The 19,820-nt window shown below is 53.8% G+C and overlaps 3 protein-coding genes across 5 annotated transcripts; 2 read left to right on the top strand and 1 right to left on the bottom strand.

Annotated features, from left to right (window-relative positions):
• Positions 1 to 267: 267 nt before the first annotated feature.
• Positions 268 to 3,697, bottom strand: CCDC159 (coiled-coil domain containing 159). The gene is made up of 5 exons (XM_060145099.1): positions 1,970 to 3,697; positions 1,216 to 1,249; positions 803 to 886; positions 630 to 708; positions 268 to 333 (listed from the first exon to the last, which is right to left on the bottom strand). Exons 1-5 carry the CDS (start codon positions 2,047 to 2,049, stop codon positions 311 to 313), a joined length of 300 nt encoding a protein of 99 aa, XP_060001082.1. The 5' UTR covers positions 2,050 to 3,697; the 3' UTR covers positions 268 to 310.
• A 674-nt stretch (positions 3,698 to 4,371) lies between these two features.
• On the top strand, positions 4,372 to 6,747 carry TMEM205 (transmembrane protein 205). 2 transcript variants are annotated; one of them, XM_060145096.1, is made up of 4 exons: positions 4,372 to 4,438; positions 4,981 to 5,089; positions 5,195 to 5,358; positions 6,379 to 6,747. In XM_060145096.1, the coding sequence occupies exons 2-4, from the start codon at positions 4,990 to 4,992 to the stop codon at positions 6,682 to 6,684; spliced, it is 570 nt and encodes a 189-aa protein (XP_060001079.1). In that variant the 5' UTR covers positions 4,372 to 4,438; positions 4,981 to 4,989; the 3' UTR covers positions 6,685 to 6,747. The 2 variants fall into 2 exon arrangements, with proteins under 2 accessions (XP_060001079.1, XP_060001081.1); XM_060145098.1 differs by having other exon boundaries at positions 4,385 to 4,498.
• A 1,412-nt stretch (positions 6,748 to 8,159) lies between these two features.
• On the top strand, positions 8,160 to 17,310 carry RAB3D (RAB3D, member RAS oncogene family). 2 transcript variants are annotated; one of them, XM_060145094.1, is made up of 5 exons: positions 8,160 to 8,335; positions 9,644 to 9,909; positions 10,690 to 10,808; positions 10,899 to 11,023; positions 15,506 to 17,310. In XM_060145094.1, the coding sequence occupies exons 2-5, from the start codon at positions 9,682 to 9,684 to the stop codon at positions 15,691 to 15,693; spliced, it is 660 nt and encodes a 219-aa protein (XP_060001077.1). In that variant the 5' UTR covers positions 8,160 to 8,335; positions 9,644 to 9,681; the 3' UTR covers positions 15,694 to 17,310. The 2 variants fall into 2 exon arrangements, with proteins under 2 accessions (XP_060001077.1, XP_060001078.1); XM_060145095.1 differs by lacking the exon at positions 8,160 to 8,335 and adding an exon at positions 8,993 to 9,132.
• Positions 17,311 to 19,820: the final 2,510 nt, after the last annotated feature.

The raw sequence follows: 19,820 nt of genomic DNA on the forward strand, positions 1-19,820 counted from the left end.
CAGCTTTCTGATCCTCCAGCCTCCCTTTCCATCCCACCTCCTGTCTCCCCTATTTCTGGCCTCCCAGTCTCCCACCCCCCCCACTGCCTCCTGCCTCCCCCATCCCCTCCTCTTGTCCCCCAAGATTTCCAAGGCCCCCCAGACTCCCTTACTCAGGCCCCTCCCATTTCCCCCATCCCACCTGTGGTTCCCTCTCCCTGGCCTCCCTTCCCTCCCTTCCCTCCCTCCTGGCAATACCCACCTGTCCCGGATCTCCTGCGCCAACAGCTGTAGACAGCGGGTGGTACGGGCCCTCTGCACCTCCTCGTTGTCATACAGGGTCTTCTGCAGCCCCTGCAGGCCTTTAGCCAGGGCCTCATATAGCTCCTGCCGTCCCTCCTCCACGTCCCACTTGTGTCTCTCCTTGTCTGCGTGGCGGCTCGTGGGGCCCGGCACCTCTACAGAGATGGTGGGACCTTAGCTGAGCCCCACCCACACCCTGAGCCCAGCTTTGAACCCAGCTTGCCCCCACCCTGACCAGACTCTGGTCCTGAACCCAGACTCAGCCACCTTCTCTCACCCTGGCCTGACTCAGCTGACCCTGAGCGGAGCAGCCTCCAGCCTTACCTTGACCTTTGGCCAGTTCTCACCTTCAAGCTGTTGGATCTTGATTTGCTGCAGGCAGCTGTCCTTCAACACGGTCACTGAGTGGTTTAGGAACTCGAAAGCCTGGAGGAAGAGGCCAGGCCTGGGGGTGAGAGCAGAGGTGGAGTGGGGGGGGGCGGGGGAAACAACTGCTGGGGGTGGGGCTGAGGTGGCTCACCTTGGTCTGGGCCTGTAGCTGACACCTGAGTGACTCCAGTTCACATCTCAGAAGCTTCTGGGATTCGGGAATCATCACGGTGGACTTAATTGTGAGTAGAGGTGAGGGTCAGCCGAGGCTGGGAGGGGTGGGGGCGGGGGCAAGGTCAGGGCAGAGGTCAGTAGAGGCTCAGGGTCTGGTTGAGGGGGGACAGGGCAAGAAGCTGGGGTAGGCTGAGGCAGAGGTAGAGGCAGGAGTAGGGGTCAAGGTCAGGGACAGGGATGGTGGGTGAGGTCAGGGGTAAGGGTCAGCTGACAATGGGGCAGGGATGAGTGGGCAGCAACGGTGGGGGTCCACTGAGGCTGGGGCAGAGGGTGGAGGTAGGAACTGGCAGGTCTCCCACCCACAGTCTTGTTGAGCGGGAAGGTTCTCACCTTTGGTTTTGGAAGAGCTGGTCTCCCAGGGGTTCTATGAAAGGTGGGCATGAGAGCAGTAATAATCTATCCCTGGTCTGCCTCCTTGCTCACCCCAACCCAGTGTGTGGGGGCCAGACATGATTTGGGTCTGCTGAGTTCTGGGTGTCCTAGACCCCCAAGTGCAGGCAAAGCTGCCTCCAGGCATACGCATGCACCCCACCGCCACCCCCACCCCCACCTCTGCCCCAGCCTGAAAACACTCAGAAGTGCATTTGTGTGGCAGGCCCATGGGCTGCCCCTGAGAGCATGCGCCTTCAGAGCCACATCTCTGGTTGCGCTCAGGGAATGGCCCTCCTCCTTAGGGGCATCAACAATGTCTGCAAGGAGCACCAGTAGCCACTGACGCACAACCACACATGGTCATCAAAACACGACCACAGACACGCAGCCTCAGGCATAGCCGTGCACACTAAGTCATAAGACCCAGGGCATGCACTCATGCCCATCTCAGACACACAACCACAGACACACAGGCAGTCACATCCAGAGACAATCACAAACAGGACCTCATTAAGACACACAATCGCACATCCGTTCCATTCATTCAAAACATTTTTAGTGCAGGCCTGCTGCGCACTGGGCGCTGTTCAGGGTGCTGAAGACAGAGGGTGTGAGGGGTCTCGAGGAGGACTCTGCCCCCACAGCTCCCTCCCTAAGCCCTGCAGCGGTAGATAGCGGTGCGGCAGGAAGGGGTTTCCCGGGTGGGGATGACCTTAGTGTTGCTGTGATGCCTCTTTGGAGGGTCCTGGTCATTACAGTGCTTCTGTGAGTCTGAGTTGGGGAGGGACCCATGCAACTGAAGCCCCGAGCCTCTCCCTGGCCTCCAGGTTCCAATTGTCACTGTGTTTTCGGGTGCAGCCAGCTGCAAGGTCTCTGGCTCTGGGGTCCTGGACCAGTGAAATGTATATTCCAAGGTCTTTTCTGAGGAAGGGCCTGGGAGTGGGGTGTGTGGTGAAGGTTTCCTGAGAGCCAGCCCAGAGCACTCCAGCCCCTCCTGCTCTCCAGCCCCAGGGCAGCCGCTCAGCGAACCGCAGCACTTGTCACACTTCTCATTAGCAGGCAAACACACGTTGGAGGGTGACCGGAGGTGAGCAATAGCAAGGCACGGAGTAGTCAGGGTCCAGGGGTAGGCGGGCCAGAAGAGGGTTGCTTAGAGTAGGGGGGACAGAGGGCTGCACTGAGACCAGCTCCCAGGTCCTGACACTCTCATGCCCTCTCTGACACCCCAGAGAGGCCTCAGCCCTGAACATAGGCCTCTTATTTATGATAGGAGCCAAAGCTGGGTGAAAGATGATCCCAGCCCCAGGGGTTAGGATGGGCAGTGAGAAGGACCTAGAAGATCCCACAGGAGTCAGTGAGGTCTGAGACGAGCCTAAAAGAAAAAAAGATCTTAACATTGGGCCCTAAAGGAAGGACATCCCTGGCAGGAAACAGTGTGTGCAAAAACTTGGAAGTCTGCAACCAGGTGCTCTTTGCGGGTCAAGGCAGGGTGGCTGGAGGCAGGGTCCAAAAGGAAGCAGCAGGAGGTTAGCAGGGCCGTTCAAGCAAGGCAGGGCAAGCCAAGCCGGGGAACTGGCTCCCCAAGTAAATGGGAGACATAGAATGTGAGCAGGAGAGGCAGAGCATATCTACTTAATAAATGGTAGCTGAATGGGGTCCCAGGCCTGTACTAGGTGAGGCTGGAAACAGGAAAGAACTCAGTTCTGGGTCTCACATCCACACCCCCTGCCCTTCCAGTGTAGTCAGGGCTGGCACAGCTGGAGAAACCTGGGGGAGGTCTGTCTGGAAAAACTTCCAGGTGAAGGGCAACTTGCCATGGGTCACAGTCAGCCAGAAAGGCCACAGTATATGCCTTTCTCTTCTTTTGTCCTTGCTGGGCCTTCTGGTATCTTTCCCCTAACCCAGTCCTCCTGGAAGACTCCTACATACCCTTCAAAACCCTACTCAGCATTGCCTCTGTAAAAATCTTCCTTAATCCCTTTTTAAGCTCATATTTTCTGAGCATCTTACTGAGTGCTGAGCACCACCCTAAGCCCTCACTGGGTGTTCACACCCACCCTGTGATGTAGGAGTTATTATTCTGCCTGAACTGTTCTAAGCTACCACTTCAAAAGTCACCGCCTCAGGGAGGTCCTCACTTCCAGAGGCAGTACAGCATGATGATTAAGCAAGGAGACCCTCCAGCTAGATGGCCCAGGTTCAAATCCTAGCTTTGCCCCTTCCCAGCTGTGCGATGTTGGAGGAGTTACTAAACCTCTCCATGCCTTATTGTCCCCAACTATAAAAATGGGATGTCATACTATCCACCTTACTGGGTTGTTGTGATTAAGTAAATTAATCCATGCCAGTGCCTGATATGCAGTAGTGGGAAGCTCAGTGTCTGTCCTTGAACATCACACTGAGGACTTGGTACTTGGGAATCATAGGAGCCCTGGGAGACTTGGAGGGGAAAGGCAAGATGCATTTCTGAGTGTCAATTGCAGGAAGGCCCCCAGTCGAGCCCCCCCTCCCCCTCCCCTCCCCTCCCCCTCCCCTCCCCTCCCCCTCCCCTCCCCTCCCCTCCCCCTCCCCCTCCCCTCCCCCTCCCCCTCCCCCTCCCACATCACCTGTTTTCCCTCAGTCCTTCCCGATAGAATTCTTGAAGGAACGGGGCGGGGTCATTTGCCTGGGCCCCGCCCGCCGGGGCCTTGAATCCTGCGCCCCGCCCGCCGGGGCCTTAAATCCTGCGCTCGCCAAGCTCCCGATCCCCTTCCACCCCCACCAACCACATACCACCTGCTCCTGCTCTCCCATCAGGGACCGCGAAGCCAGTCCCCAGCTGTGACACTGAAATTTGATCCCGTGGAGACACCATCCTATTAAAACGCGCGGAGCCCAAAGGTATAGTCACAGAGAGGGGTGTGGCTGGCATTTTAGCCTCGCCCCCGCCGTTGCAGCCGAAGACCTCATTGGCGCCTTTCCGCTTCCGCAGATCTTAGGAGCCGCGGTGTAATTGGGTGAAATCCTGAGGCGTGGACGGGATTCCGTTCATCGATTAGTCAATATCTAAGAGGGCGGTACAGGAGGTACAGATCCCCGATCCGATTGGCTTCTGGCTTAGCTGGGAGGCGGGACGAATTCTTGGTCCCACGAGGGGAGGTGGCCGAGGAGGTCCGCGGGCACCGCGGAGCGCGAGAGTGAGGTACCAAGCCCTGCCCGCCTGACCCCCTTATATCCGGCCCTGGACTCTTGAGTGCTGCAGGTCGAGGCCCGGGTCCAGTGGTGGGGTCGGTGTCCTCGGGATGAGATTTAGGGTTTCTCAGGATTAGATGGCGTCTCCAGGAGGTGCTTTGGGAATCTTCATAGTGATATCTGGGATCCTGTCATGAAAGGAGTAGTCTTTGATATCAGAACTCGGTTCCTGGGGTGATATTTGGGAGTCACTGGGGTGATCTCTGAGGATCTAGGGCTTCGAGCTTGAGCTGCTGGGGCTGAAATTTGGGGGTCTCAGAGGTGGCATGGATGTTGGGATCCAGAGAGCCTAAGATCTTGAGGGCTGACATTTGGAGAGATGGAGTCGGGGGACATCACAGAAGTGCTATGGGTCTTCCGCACCGCCATTCTTGGGCTACTATCCCTGGATCTCTGCTGAATAGACCATGACCCTGGCCTTGTGCAGGCTCACAGGGTCTGAAGGCCACAGGGCAAAGGTAAAACTCTGACCACCTGGTGCCTCCTTCCCAGGCCCGCAAGATGGAGGAAGGTGGGAACGCGGAAAGCCTGACTAAGGTGGTTCATCTACTGGTCTTGTCAGGGGCCTGGGGCATGCAAATGTGGGTGACCTTCGTCTCAGGTAGGGACCCTCGGCCTGGATATCATGAGTGCCTAAGGTGGGGACAGGGATGAGAGGGGGACTTGAAAGTGTCCTAACAGACATGTGGTCCCCTGCACCCCACAGGCTTCCTGCTTTTCCGAGGCCTTCCCCGACATACCTTCGGCCTGGTGCAGAGCAAACTCTTCCCTTTCTACTTTCACATCTCCATGGGCTGTGCCTTCGTCAACCTCTGCATCTTGGCCTCACAGCGTGCCGGGGCTCAGCTCACATTCTGGGAGGCCAGCCAGGTATGACAGCTTGAGCTCCACTACCCTCTGGAGATTCATTCCCAGGACCACACTGAGCACCTATGGCTACACCTTTGTGAGAATTAAAACGAAACCCCCCAAACTGCCCCTTCTTCCTGGTGTATACAAAGCTGGGTTCTGGATACCCTTGAGCAGTGCACAGCCTGCACAACCATCCCCAGCAGCCCTGACTATTCCGCAGTGTCTCTCTGCTGGCTGTTGCTCCCTCTCCTTCCCCTGGCTGGGCCCGCAGCCAAGCTGTGGTGACTCAGCTGGGCTGGGGCACTGACCCCAGCTCAGTGTTTAAAAACCAGCCTGACTGGGAATTTACAGTCCCCCACCCTCATCCACACATTTTTCCCAGCCACAAGGCAAGGAACCATCTGTGCATCTCATATTTCTCTATCCTGCCCTCCCCCTGCCCCCATTATGTCCCTCAGATGTGGGCAGGTGAGGCCTGACAGGGGTTTCAATAATCCCACAGACACAGGAGGGATTATGGGTAATTGGAACTTCGAGGACTTTTAATTCACTCCCTCTGGACCCAATGTCAGCTTCTAGGGTCTAGGCTGGGGCCACAAAGGAGATGGGCCCTCTCTTAGGCTCTCTATTTTGGGGAAATGAGGGGACAGTTATGGTGCTCTGTCCCAATTCAGGGAAGAGAGGCTCTGCCCTGAGATACCCTCAGTTTGGGGGAACAGAGGAAGGTAGGAGACAGGCTGTGTTCTGGAAAGTTCCAGTCAGGGTATCAGAGGAGAGGAGGCTTAGGAGGTTTGGGGGAGAGAGAGGAGACAGTGGTAGAGAGAGGAGATAGTGGTGGTGCCTTTCCTTAGGAGCTGCAGGTTTCAGGGTATGAGAGCTGGAGCTCTGTTTGGGTTTGAGGTTGGAGTGGGGAGGCCTGGCTTTGACCCAATCCTGTCCCCCATTCCCCTCTGGGCTTTGAGGATGCAGAAGGACCCACCCTAGGGCCCCTGCTGTCTCCCAGGCACAGCTCACCTTGTCCTCCTGCCGCCCTACCAGCTCTGCTTGCTGCTTCTGAGCCTCATGCTGGCCACCATCAACGCCCGCTGGCTGGAACCCCGCACCACGGCCGCCATGTGGGCCCTGCAGACCATGGAGAAGGAGCGGGGCCTGGGCGGGGAGGTGCTGGGCAGCCACCAGGGCTCAGACCCCTATCGTCAGCTGCGGGAGCAGGACCCCAAGTACAGTGCCCTCCGCCAGATCTTCTTCCGCTACCATGGCCTATCCTCCATTTGCAATCTGGGCTGCCTCCTGAGCAATGGGCTTCATCTTGTAGGCCTCGCCCTGGGCCTCAGGAGCCTCTAGCCCCCACTGACTCTCTGTCTCTGCTGGGGCCCCAAATGTCAATAAACACTTCTTTGGAAATGACTGCTGTCACTTTTCTCTAACTGGGAAGCAGGGGGAGGGGCAGGCAAGGGTAGAGCTGAGGGATTCCGTTTCCCTATTCATGTGGCATGATGATTTGGAGAGTTAGCTGTTGCAGCCCTTAAGCTCTTCCTATACTGGTGCCCATTTGTTGAGCACCCACTGTGTGCCAGGTGTGGTGCTAACCACTGCACAGATCATGTATTATTGTAACAACAGCTGGTTCTGATCCCTAGAGGACAATCATATTTTTCACCCCATTGACATCGGGGGTGGCCATGTGACTTGCTTTGGCCAGTGAAGTGTGAGCAAAGTCATTTCCAAAGAGAAGTATACAAGCCAGTATGTGATTCGCCACATCTTCCCCTCATTGCAATGACCGGTGTGAGAGAAACAAACCTTGGATGTTAGATGCCATAATGACTATAGGGCAACTTGTTACTGAGCATATGCCATCCCTTCCTGACTGATACACATCATCTCAGTTTGTCCACAACAGCCCTTAGAGGTGGCTAACATTGTTCCATGAAGCAATGGGAGCGCAGAGAAATTCAGCAAGTGGCTTCAGGCGCAGTTGTTGGAATTTGAAGCCCAACAAAGCCTGAACTGTGTTTTGTTTTGTTTTGTGTTAAATTTTTGGCCACGCTTCATGGCATGTGGGATCTTAGTTCCCCAACCAGGGGATAGAACCTGTGCCCCCTGCAGTGGAATTACAGAATCGTAACCACTGGACCGCCAGGGAAGTCCCAAGCCTGAACTGTTATAACTGCAGATTCTCTTCTGTTGGCTTGAAGAAAAGTCTGGGACCTCAGCTGGGCCTGGTTGCCAAATTGTGTGGCCTCAGGCAAGCGTCTGCCCCTCTCTGATCTCCAGTTTCTTTATCTGTAAAAGGCGGGGGTGTTGGTGGGGGGGGCGGGGGTGGTGGTGGTGGTTAATTCTAAGGGCCCTTAAGGGTATTTGGGAAAGGCTCTAGCCCAGTTTAGGTCAGGCGCTGCATGTTACAAACACTAACTCAGATCAGAACCCTTACACAACCCTGTGAGGTGGGTACCCTCGTTATCGACCACGTGACGAATGGGGAAAATGAGACCCAGGGAGGTTAACATGTCCAAAGCGACAAGGCTAGAAAGTGGTGGAGCTGAGATTCGAACCCGGCTCCAGAGTCCGTGCTGCTTAGCTGCTGTGCACGTAGTAGGAGCTCCTTAGCTTAGCTGCTGTGCACGTAGTAGGAGCTCCACGTATGGTTAGTGAAAATGAAATATTTATTGTCAGGGAACTGATAGCTGCGCGCGCGGTGCGACTTCCAGCCCCGCCCCCGCCCCCGCCCCCCAATCCGCGGTCTCCACAGGCCCCGCCCCGGTCCCGCCCCGCCCTTCCCCAAGAGGGGCCCCTCCTCCCACGCCTGGGCGGGGCCGGCGCGGGATCCGGGTGGCTGCGGGCAGCGGTGGCGGCTGCGGCTGCGGGGTCCGGGTCGCAGCCAGTGCCAGGTCGCAGCGAGTTCGGAGGCGGAACGTCTGAGGGCGGCGTCCGCACGCGAGGTGACCCCCGTCGGAGGGAGCGCACCCCAACCCGCGCCTCCGCGTCTCAGCAGGTCTTGGGGGGGACAGGGGCTTAGGGGGAGGCCCGGGGCCTGGGGAACAAAGGCAAGCAGCGGGGGACGCCTCCTCCCTTGCCCCCACCCAGCTGGGCTCATCGGGGAGCGTTAATGGGGCGCGCGCGGGGCAGACAGCCCAGCCGGGGACAAGAGATGGGACCATATGGTGATGGCAAGAAGCTCCTGAGCTCCCCTGCACCTGCTGGGGCGCCCCACATCTAGTGACGGGGGACAGTGCCAAGCCCTCCGGGGTCCCTTACCTAGTGGCAGGCTTGAGGGAGAGTCGGCAGATTGTCAGAAAGAGGTGGGACCGGCTGACAGGTGGGCTGAGGCTGGGGGATGGGGCGGGGCGGGGGCCCCCATACCGGCGGCCCTGCCCTGCATGGGGAAGGGCTTCCTGCCATTCTCTTCCCCTCCTCAAACTCGTTCTCCCGGAACACGGGGTGGGGCGGAGGGCTGGGCAGGAAAGGGGGGCTAGTTGGGTCCTCCTTTAAAGTGGAAAAAAGCCCCGCGGGGCAGTTGAGAAATGGCTTTGCCAGGGGTTCCTATGCTGGTTGTTCCCATTCACCCAGGCCTTCTGGAACCTCCCTGTGAGGCTCAGGGAGCAGCCATAAACAGCTGGGGAAACTGAGGCCATGAGGGCTGAGGGGGAGAGCTGGATCCAAATGAAGCAGCCCAGCCGTGGGGACAGATTGCCAGGAAAGGCAGGACCAGGGGGTCGTGGTGGTGGCTGAGGGTGGTCTTGCATTTGAGGACCGTCATTCTGGCCTCCGTGGGCTGAAGCCGGGGCTGGGGTGAGTCAGCCCTACTGGGCCCGGCCCCTTGGACAAACAGAAGGTGGCAGTACCCATGTGGTGGTAGAGCTGGGCTTTAAACCTGGGGTGTATCCACTGAAAGCCCCCTCCCCATGGGGATCAGGGAAGGAGTTAAAGTTGGCTTGGGTGGGGGCAGGCAGGTGGCCAACACCTGCCAAAGTCAACACCCAGGCCCTGAGGGGGACTCTATCCAGCTGGCAACCCCCCCTCCTCCCAGCTCACACCTGGGCCACACCAGCTGCTCACCCTGGGGCAAAGTCCACACCTGCACCTTCCGCAGGGTCTGGTTCCTCCGTGGCCAGATGGGGCACCCCCAACCTGGGCCCTTGCATTTGACAAACATCCCCATTTTCCAGAAGAGGACACTGAGGCCCAGAGAGGGCCAGTGACGCATCCAGGGTCTGTTGGCTTCCAAGTGGCAGAGCGGGGATTTGAGTCCAGGTCTGGTGTAGACACTGGAGCCATTCCTGGTGGGTTTTTTTCCCTACAGGGCTCCAGCCCTCCCCTCCCAGGAGGCTCCGTGCCAAGATGGCGTCAGCTGGAGATCCCCCAACGGGCCAGCGGGATGCAGCAGACCAGAACTTCGACTACATGTTCAAGCTGCTGCTCATCGGCAACAGCAGCGTGGGCAAGACGTCCTTTCTGTTCCGATACGCTGACGACTCCTTCACGCCCGCTTTTGTCAGCACTGTGGGCATCGACTTCAAGGTCAAGACCGTCTACCGCCACGACAAGAGGATCAAGCTGCAGATCTGGGTGGGCCAGGCGGCTGTCTGGGGGTCTGCTGGCCAGGCAGGGGCTGGGGTTCCTCCAGCGAAGTCCGGGCGAGGGTGTAGGGCTGTGGGGAGGGTCTGGGTGAGGACAAGTGTCCAGAGTCGAGGAGGGGGCTTGGAGTAGGTGTGAAGAGGAGCAGGGGTTATTATCTATGAGGTGAATTCGTCAGGATGAGGGGGATGTGCCCTGCCCTGTAGGGTCTGAGGGGGAGACAGTACTAACCCAAGTTGGGTTAGAAGACCTGGTGACCAATGGAGAAGAGGTTTGGGTACCCTCTCGGGGCAAGCCCAGAGGCCCCCACTGAGCCTCTTCAGAGCCATGCTCTTTTTCCCAAAGCGCCTGCTGGTAATGATTGTCATGGTAACGAGCATCAGGCTCTCTGCATCAAGGTGGTAGCCTCTGGCCCATGTGGTTCTTTTTTTTTCTTTTTTTTCTTTTTTTTTTTCACGTGGTTCTTATTTGTGGTCATGAAGCTGGTTCTTGGAGATGAGGTCAGAAGGGCTTACAAGTCTTCGAAAGGCCACTGACCCTTCAGACCGGAACCCCTCAAGGACAGGGGACATGTCTCCACCAATAGACTAGAGATTACACGGGCAGGCCCATGTTTCTCCCATTAGACCGGGGGGCTGTGAGGGCAGATCCATGTCTTGCTCATCAAACTGGGGCTATAAGGCTGGGAGACTGGAGCCTCAGACAGGGGCCTGCAGGAGTGGGGTGGGGAATAGAGTGGCTTCTAGACGCCTGACCCCAGTGTGTGCCCAGGACACGGCAGGCCAGGAGCGCTACCGTACAATCACCACAGCCTACTACCGCGGAGCCATGGGCTTCCTGCTCATGTATGACGTCGCCAACCAGGAGTCCTTTGCCGCCGTGCAGGACTGGTGAGTGCTTGCTGACCACTGACCCCCTGACCTTCGCCCTCTCCCCCTGACCCTAATCTCTGGCCTAACACAGCCCCTCAAACTCCACAGGGCCACGCAGATCAAGACCTACTCCTGGGACAACGCTCAAGTCATCCTCGTGGGGAACAAGTGTGACCTGGAGGACGAGCGTGTCGTGCCCACTGAGGAAGGCCAAAGGCTCGCTGACGACCTTGGTTAGTGCCCAGCCTGGGCCACAGGCCTGGGACCTCCCAGAACCAAACCTCCAACCCTGTGCTTGAGTCCCAGGTCCAACCACTGTCACCAACCCTTTGCCCTTTGAAGATCTGCCCAGAAAAATATCCACTTGTATACCACCTGCTGCATTTCATTTCAGAGGATTCACCCACAGATACCCTTTACCGCCCCACTGCCCTGGGAACCCAGACGCAGCAAAACCATTTCTGGGAATTTATCCTACAGACATCCACTTCCCATGTGGGAAGTGGCGGGTATATCAAATTGCTGCACCGTTAGTGGAGGGAAACCTTGGCAACCTCCCAAGTGTTTCACGGTGGGGGAAGCAGCTACACATAAACTATAGTCACATGGTGGAATACTACGCAGCTGTAAGAAAGGATGAGGACCTTCTTTATGTTCTGGGGTCTCCGGGTATATGGTTAAGTGGAAAAAGCAAACTGCAGAAAGGTGAGTATGGCTTCTTCCTTTAGTCCAGTGGTCAGCAAACTTTTTCTTTTCTTTTCTTCTCTTTTTTTTTTTGCTCCTTGTGGGATCTTAATTCCCCAACCAGGAATTGAACCCATGCCCCCTTCAGTGGACGCGTGGAGCCCTAACCACTGGACCACCAGGGAATTCCCCAGCAAACATTTTCTTAAAGGGCTAAATAGGAAATGTTTTCAGTCCTAGGGTCTGTGTCACAACCACTCAGCTCTGCCTGAAAGCAGCCATAGATAATACATCAATGAATGAGCATGACTGTCTGCCAATAAAACTTTATTTACAAAAATAGGTAACAGCACCTGAAACTAACTTGATAACATGATATTGTAAATCAACTGTATTTCAGTAAAAAAAAAAAAAAAATAGGTGACAGGCCAGATTTGGCCTGCAGCTCAAAGTTTGCCAACCCCTGCATTAGTGTATAAAAAGGGTGAGAATAAGGATATTATACTTATGTTTGCTTAAAGGAACTCTGGAAGGATACAGAAGGATCTAGTAACAGTGGTGACCTGGGTGTCTCAGACCTGGCAGGCCAGGGCACCAGAGTGGGAGGGGGACTTTTCAGTCTACCTTTCTGAATCAGGTAAATGGATTATCAATTCAAAGTTTAAGCTAAAAGAAAATCTTATCTTGGAGTATTCTAGGCCCTCCCCAGGACTTTCCTTGCGGGAGGCATTGTAACCTCTCTGGGGGAGGGCAGGTTAAGGACCCAGACTCTGGAGCTAGAATCCCCTTCTGCAACCTACTAGCTGTGTGACCTTGGGCACCTCACCTACCCTCTCTGTGCTTCCATTTCTCCATCTAGGAAACAGGTGAAAACCACATCTACTTCATAGGGCTGTTAGAAAGATTAAGCAAATGCTGGCCATGATTGAACATTAACTCCTGTTATTTCTCGATTGCTTTGTGATCTTGCACCGGTGACTTCAGCTCTCTGGGCTTGCCCTTCCTCATGTGTGAAATGCAGATAATAACAGCCCCACCTCATCAGGTTGTCAGGAGGGTTAAATGAGTTATGACGTGTGAAGCAGTTCTAACAGGGTCCGGCATACGTGTAGATTGCATCTAAGCATTAGCTAGCATGATTGGGAACTATTGCTGATGCTTGTACATAAAACCTAAGAGATTTACTATCTGACCCTTTACAGAAAAAGTTTGCAGACCCCTGGACCATAACGGTCCTCTTCCTCTTTTTTTTTTCTTGCCATCGTTTGTTGGAGAAACTGGGTCTTCATTCTGTGGAATGTCTCCGTTTAGGGTTTGACTCTGCTCCCTCGTGGTGCCACTTAACCTGCTCCCTTGTCCTCTGTGTCTTCTGGGAACCTCATTCTGGGTCTCATTAACAGGTGTGCTGGGGAGTCAGCTTTTGGTGGCCGGCCGTGGGCTAGAATACTTGAGAATGCTGCTCACACCTTCCTTTTTTTTTTTTTTTTCTGGCTGCGCAGCAAGTGGGATCTTAGTTTCCCAACCAGGGATCAAACCCGCACCCCCTGCAGTGGAAGCACGGTGTCTTAACCACTGGACTGCCAGAGAAGTCCCCTGCCCACACCTTCTTGCAGAAAACATCTAGTGCCTGGTGTGAGGGGAGATTCCCACTCGGGCATTAAATTTAAAACATTAGAGGACAAAGTGGGAGATAGAATTTGATCCCAATTTTGTAAGAAAAAAGGCATATACATGTGCACACACACACATAACCCCTACAAACCGAACCCCAACGATTATGTATTTTTATATATATATATATATATATATATATATATATTTTTTTTTTGGCGGTACGTGGGCCTCTCACTGTTGTGGCCTCTCCCGTTGCGGAGCGCAGGCTCCAGGCGCGCAGGCTCAGCGGCCATGGCTCACGGGCCCAGCCGCTCCACGGCATGTGGGATCCTCCCGGACCGGGGCACGAACCCGTGTCCCCTGCATCGGCAGGCGGACTCTCAGCCACTGCGCCGCCAGGGAAGCCCTATGTATTTGTATTTTTAAAAAGAGTGGAAAACTAAATATCAAAACACCAATAGTAATTGTTTCTGGGTGATGAGGTTACACACAGCTTTTCTATATTTCTTGATATTTTTCAGTAGTTTCTAGTTTCTCCAGTGAATGAGTATTTATAACCAGAAAAAAAGTATTCAAAAAGAAAAAAAACTTCAGATTATTTGAGGCAGAGCCAGACACAATTAAGGAAATGCCAGAATTGCCTAGGAAGACAGAGGGGTGACATTGATGATCGCCAGACTGAGACTAGAGATCTGTTTTTGTGCCCTGCCTCTGTCATTCATCTGTCCCTCCAGCTATCCATCCATCCATCCATCCATCCATCTACACATCCATTCATTCATCCATCCATCTACACATCCATTCATCCATCCATCCATCTGTACATCCGTCCATCCATCTGTTCAATCAATCATTCAGTCAGTGGTTTCCAAGCATCTGCTCTATGCCAGGCACTGGGCTGCAGTTGTGGACAAGGCAGACAGAAATCCTGTCCTCTTGGCACTGGTGTGCCAGTAGCAGAGACATAGTAAATGGATAATTACACACGTAACTAATTACAATGACATTTTTATAGTGCTGCATGATAATGACAAGTGCTGGGATAGAGGACTGTTTACCCTGCGATGTGTGTAATACGGTGGACGTTTTTCTGAATTTCTGGCCTACCTTGGGGATGGCAGATGGGAACACGTTGGGGACCATTCAGGGACAGCTCCCAGCAAGCAGAGCTTGAACCAGCCTTTTAAGGGTGCAGGAAGGTCTGTCATTTATTCCCTTATTTGCAGGTTGGTGGGCCACTTCTTATAGCCTAGGGACCCTGGGCAAGTCCCCAAAGCATCTGTACCACCTCTCACCTTTTCCAAGAGGGATAAACTTTTTTTTAATGAGAAAAAGTTATGATGGTCACTACGATGCTAAGAATATATTCAAAGCTACCTCGGCATCCCCTTCCCCAAAGGGAATCAGCCAGCCTGCCCTCCCTCCCGAGGCCCAAGGTGATACACTAGAAATGTTTAATCTATTAGTATTCCAACCAGGCAGCCTGGTTGTGTTCCCTGTATGAATTTACATGAGTGACTTTCCTTCTGTGTGCCCCAGTTTTCCCATCTGTAAAATGGGCTATAATAGTATAGGTACTTCCCTGGCAGTCCAGTGGTTAGGATTCCACGCTTCCACTACAGGGAGCATGGGTTCCGTCCCTGGTTGGGGAACTAAGATCCTGCAAGCTGTGCGGTGTGGCCAAAAAAGAAAGTATAAATCTTAGAGCATCCTTAAATGAGTTAATTTATGTAAAGGGCTTAGAAAAATTGCCTGCTGCGTAGTAAGCATGATGTAAGCACTGCCTATTATTATTATTATTGTTGTTATCATTTTTAGTGCATTCTGTAGGCCAGGAACCGTGTGCACTGTACGCTCTCTACAAACTCTTTGAAACCTGCCATTCGCTGGGTGACAGAGGTTGCAAACTGGTAACCCCTGGGCTGAAGCCAGTCCTCAGCCGGTGCTCAGTCCTCTGTTTTATTGGACCTAGAACATATGTTCCAGGACATGTGAAACACTTGGCTCCATTTAAAAGGTCCACGTAAATATCTGGCTCTGTGGGCGCCCTGGCTGTGCCTTCCTATGCAGCAGAAATTGAATAGAAGATGAGCCCCACTTACACAGGGGCACCCCCATATCCGCTGGACACCAGAATGTTACTGCCTGGACTCTTGCTGCCACTGCCTTGTGACAAAGAGATACGCAAGGTAGTACAGGCAAGGGCTGCTGTCACAGATTTCTACCAGCAGCAGCAGCATCGTTGTGCCCACTTTACCGAAGAGCAAACTGAGCCTCAGAGAGACTAAGGCCCTCAGTCAAGGTCCCACAGCTGCCCTAAGGGCAGAACTGGGCTTGGAACCCAGGTTCGGGTGATGCTACAGTCCAGGCTCTGCCCCCCAGGGTCTCACAGCTCTTCCCATCTTATGCCCCTGCAGGTTTCAAGTTCTTTGAGGCCAGCGCCAAGGAGAACATCAACGTGAAGCAGGTCTTCGAGCGCCTGGTGGATGTCATCTGCGAGAAGATGAATGAGTCCCTGGAACCCAGCTCCAGCCCGGGCAGCAATGGGAAAGGCCCGGCCTTGGGGGACACCCCACTCCCGCATACCAGCAGCTGCCCCTGCTAGAGATGATCCCTCACCCCCGCCCACCCCCTCCTGCCTCGGCAGGGACAGTGACTGAGGCATGAGCCACAAGGGCTGTTTCCGAGCTCAGGGCGCCCCCTCCCCTCCCATCAGCCGCATCCCCCCTGTCCCCTGCCAACTCCCGCATGGCGCATTCTCTGGCCATGGCCACCAGCCTGCCCCAGCAGCCCCTTTCACAGGCTCCAGACCCTGGGGACTCCGCACTGCAGGCAGAGTCTGGGGATGGGGCGTCTTCATGGGGGTAGTGCGGGCAGCGTCTCCCATCCCGCCTGGTGGAGCGGCATCCACAGTGCCTTCTGGGCTAGAACCACTTATCCACATCCGTTTCTTTGTCGGGCATTGTTTGGAGTTCACGCGCTGGCCAAAGATGGTTCTTCTTCTCCCTCGTGCAGCGGGGATTCTCATACTTCATCCCCGGAGATGTGGAAGGCGGCTCCTTTCTCAGGGTCACCCAGTCTGCTTGTGAACCTTCTCAGACCTCGAGGCTCCAAGGCAGGGTGGTGATTTAGTCCTCCCAGAACCCTCCTTTCAGGCCTGCACATCCTCTGCCTGTGAAAGCAGTATTAAAGCAGCTTTTCCCATTGTAAGAGAAGAGGGAGTCAGACCCCCCCCCCACATCCCCCGTTCCCCAGCCTGGCTTCAGGGACCGCAGAAGTGCCTTCTGAGCTTCCCCAGAATTCCACGTCACCCACGACCCTGCCACTGTTTCAGCTTATCCACTTCATCCCTGATCCAGAATTGAATTCTGGAACTATGGGCCACATGGGGCCGGGCAGAGAATCACCCAACCCTTGGCGTTCCTGCTGGGGACTTTCTACCAGAAGTTAACTCAGAGTCAGGAGCCTGGGCTCTCCTGCCCAGACCTGCCTCCTCCGGGCCCTGTTTGGCTGGTAATGGTTTAAGCAAGGTTCTTTCCACATCCGACATCCTGCTAGAAAAGGAAATTGAGCAATGTTCCTGTTTTCCTGTGCTGGCTGGTTGCTCTCCATGTAAGGACTTTGGCCCCTTCCACTTGAAAAAGCTTGAAGACGCAGCGTTGGCTTCCCGAGCCATGTCATCGCTAGGGTCCAGTGATGTTCTCTGCTAATGGAAGAGTCACTCGAAAGAATGCTTTGGGGTTGGGCTGGAGGGGCGAGAAGGCAGGGTTGGGTAACTGCTGTGGCCGCTTGCATTTCACAGGTGCAGCTTGGGAGTGGCAGGCTGATGGGGGATGGGCGGGGAACCAGGCTCCCTGGTTGAGGCACTAGTGGGGAGCCCAACCAGCTTGGGGTCCCCAGCTACCAGGGGCTCCTGCTGAGAGATGATGTGCAGTTTGGGGATCTGCATCTTGACACATACACCCCCCAGCCCCATCCTCAGTTCAGTGGCCCTTCCTGCCCACCAGAGTCCAAACCTGGTGACATGAGACCTTCTTCTACCCTGGAACACTGACACTCCAGAACTTGACAGACACTGTGAGAGTGGCCAAGCATATGGTTTGTCCAGTCTCCCAGCCCCTGGCGCCAAAATGACTTCCTGTAAGCTTAAGGATCTCTGCTGCTTCCTTCCAAGAGTGGGGAAGGTCTGGTTCAAGTTTAATGTAGTTCTTACTTTTATAGAAGCTGGAGATTGAATTTATTTCTAGAGGGCCCTGTTCACCCCCAAACCATGGGCTGTCCTTAGAGCTTCAAAGTGGGGATATCTTTGTATACCAACAACTGTACTGTGATGAAAAGGACAAGTTCTTGGAAATGCACCATGAGAGAGTATCTGAAGGTTTGGGGTGGGAGTCAAAAATGTTAATTGCTAAAAAAAAAATGTTAATTGCTAAAAAAAAATGTTAATTGCTTTAACATAAAAGAGAAAGTAAAGCAGCTAGAAAAAGGCTTCTTAAGATGCACCATGGCCTGTCAAGACCCTGTTGGTCAGTTCATTTTCCTTAAACGGCTGCCAGAAAAAAATGGTGGTTCAGAGTGTCACTATCTGAGGGACAAGCTGACTTGTCATCTCCCGTGTGATAAAAAAACAGCTCTGGCTGTATCTTGTACCTGACCTGGCCTAAGCTTTCTGTTTACACAAGATTTTTCACCAGTTCAGCTTCAAGTAGTAACTGAGACAGCTGCCTCTGGGCTCTCTTAAGACTGGGAATGACGTAGGAGAATTTTTCTTGCTTCTTCTAAAAATAACGTAAGTTTTTATTTTGTGAGGTTTTAGGGGGGAGCTTTAACTCCTGATGGTCTCTGAGGAACTGAAACTGATGTCCTCAAAGATCACTAGGAGAGAATGGGAGTTTGCTGAGTTTACAAACAAAAATTAAGCCAAAGGCTGTGGGAAAACAGCTTCCCAACTCCAGGGAGGCTGGCATCTGGGGACGTCACTTGAGGATGTATCCTGCATCTGTGCTGTGCCTTCTCACCATTTGCTTTCAGCAACTTGTCCTTCCACAGGCAATTTCAGTGGGAAATTGCCATGACTGCCATCTGGAGTTATGCTTTTTTTCTTTTTCTTTCTTTGGCTTCTCTGGGGATCATGTTCTTGTATCTTTCTCTCCTACCCCACTGGAAAAAAAAAAAACAAAAAAAAAAACAAGTAAGTGGTGAAATTTGATCTCAGTGTTGAAGTGCTGATTCCCCTAACTGGCTTCTCCCCAATGATCCCAAAACACACTATAGAGAGAGCTCTGGACCTGATCATTTATATTCTGGGTGTGGTTCTCCTGTGTAAGCCATTCTTGGATGTCCACTTATAAAGATGTGCTCTTTTCTCCACAAGAAAAAAAATTAAAGTTGTTAACGCCCAGATGCAGTTGTTCTTTTATTGCCATTAGTGAAATGTCCTCCAGGAAGAGGACAGTTAAATCACAGTCAAGTAGATAGTTGGGCGAGGGCCATGTGTGATGCTGCAGAACCCGAATCAGGACAGGGAGGCTCAGGTCTAGGGCTGCCTCTAGCCGGGCCTCGTGGTCACCGCCTTGGCCCCGGAAAGTTCCACTGCATGAAGGGCAAAGAGGATGATGTTGCCTCAACTAATTCTAGTAAGAAGGTCTGTCCTCCCCATAGCAGCCAGAGGGCGCCAGTGAGTACCTGAGTCAGGTCACGTCCCTCTGGTGGGAGCCCTCCATGGCTCCCACCTGACTCAGAGTAAATGCCTAAGTCCTCCCCGGGGTCCACGAGGCCCTGCATGATCTGACCTGTCACCTCACTTTTCCCTGTCACTTGCCCTGTCACTCTTCCCACTTGCCCCCCAAACTTGCTCTGCCCCTCCTTGCTGCTATTTGAACACACTAGGTCCCTGCCTCAGGGCCTTTGCACTGGCTGTTCCCTCTGCCTGGAGTCACATGGCTCCCCTCATTCACCCCCTCTTTCAGGTCTTTGCACAAATCTCACCTTCTTGTTGACCCACCTTCCTCCCCAACACCGGGCTTAGGACTGCAAACCCTGCCACAGCATTTCTGTTGCCCCTTTCCTGGTGTCCTCCTCCCAGCAGCCCCTAGAATCTAAAATACTATGTAATTTACTAATTTAACTTAAACAAGTGTCTCCTTCACTGTAATATCTGCACCTCAAAAGCAGGGATTTTTAAATTTTTTACTACCGCACCCAGCTCTTTCCTGTCTGCTCCGAAAAAAAAAAAAAAAAAAAGCAATTTTTGGTCTTTGCCCCTGGTTCTTGGCAAAGAGCTCCTAAAACCCTTGTAATATCCAGAGTGATAAGAGCATCTTTTGTATACTAATGAGAAGACAAGCTAGGCTGGAGACCTCTAGGTAGCTTCAGGATGGGGCTGATTGCCAGAAAGACCAAACCATGATTAGAGGGTTGAGACCATCAGCCCCAACCCCTGGGATGGAGCTCCAGGGAGGAAAGAGGGGCTGGAGATTGAGTTAATAGCAAATTGTCGGGACTTCCCTGGTGGTGCAGTGGTTAAGACTCCGAGCTCCCGATGCAGGGGGGCCGGGTTTAATCCCTGGTCAGGGAACTAGATCCCACATGTGTGCCGCAATGAAGAGCCCCATGCCGCAACTAAAGATCCTGCACGCCGCAGCGAAGATCCCGTGGGCTGCAACTAAGACCCGGCATAGCCAAATAAATAAATATGCTTTAAAAACATTGTCACTCCCATCTGAGCTATAT

The sequence above is a fragment of the Lagenorhynchus albirostris genome, chromosome 3 (assembly GCF_949774975.1).
Source record: "Lagenorhynchus albirostris chromosome 3, mLagAlb1.1, whole genome shotgun sequence".
Classification (NCBI taxonomy): Eukaryota; Metazoa; Chordata; class Mammalia; order Artiodactyla; family Delphinidae; genus Lagenorhynchus; species Lagenorhynchus albirostris.

What these genes read in the sequence shown, in the direction of transcription:
- CCDC159 (XM_060145099.1), bottom strand. Translation starts at nt 2,049, where the DNA reads ATGGGTCCCTCCCCAACTCAGACTCACAGAAGCACTGTAATGACCAGG. An exon ending in GGCATCACAGCAACACTAAG is followed by an intron (nt 1,250 to 1,969) that starts GTCATCCCCACC and finishes CACCTTTCATAG; the next exon opens with AACCCCTGGGAGACCAGCTC. An exon ending in CAGCTCTTCCAAAACCAAAG is followed by an intron (nt 887 to 1,215) that starts GTGAGAACCTTC and finishes CTCACAATTAAG; the next exon opens with TCCACCGTGATGATTCCCGA.
- TMEM205 (XM_060145096.1), top strand. Translation starts at nt 4,990, where the DNA reads ATGGAGGAAGGTGGGAACGCGGAAAGCCTGACTAAGGTGGTTCATCTA. An exon ending in GTGGGTGACCTTCGTCTCAG is followed by an intron (nt 5,090 to 5,194) that starts GTAGGGACCCTC and finishes TGCACCCCACAG; the next exon opens with GCTTCCTGCTTTTCCGAGGC. An exon ending in CATTCTGGGAGGCCAGCCAG is followed by an intron (nt 5,359 to 6,378) that starts GTATGACAGCTT and finishes CCGCCCTACCAG; the next exon opens with CTCTGCTTGCTGCTTCTGAG.
- RAB3D (XM_060145094.1), top strand. Translation starts at nt 9,682, where the DNA reads ATGGCGTCAGCTGGAGATCCCCCAACGGGCCAGCGGGATGCAGCAGAC. An exon ending in GGATCAAGCTGCAGATCTGG is followed by an intron (nt 9,910 to 10,689) that starts GTGGGCCAGGCG and finishes GTGTGTGCCCAG; the next exon opens with GACACGGCAGGCCAGGAGCG. An exon ending in AAGGCTCGCTGACGACCTTG is followed by an intron (nt 11,024 to 15,505) that starts GTTAGTGCCCAG and finishes ATGCCCCTGCAG; the next exon opens with GTTTCAAGTTCTTTGAGGCC.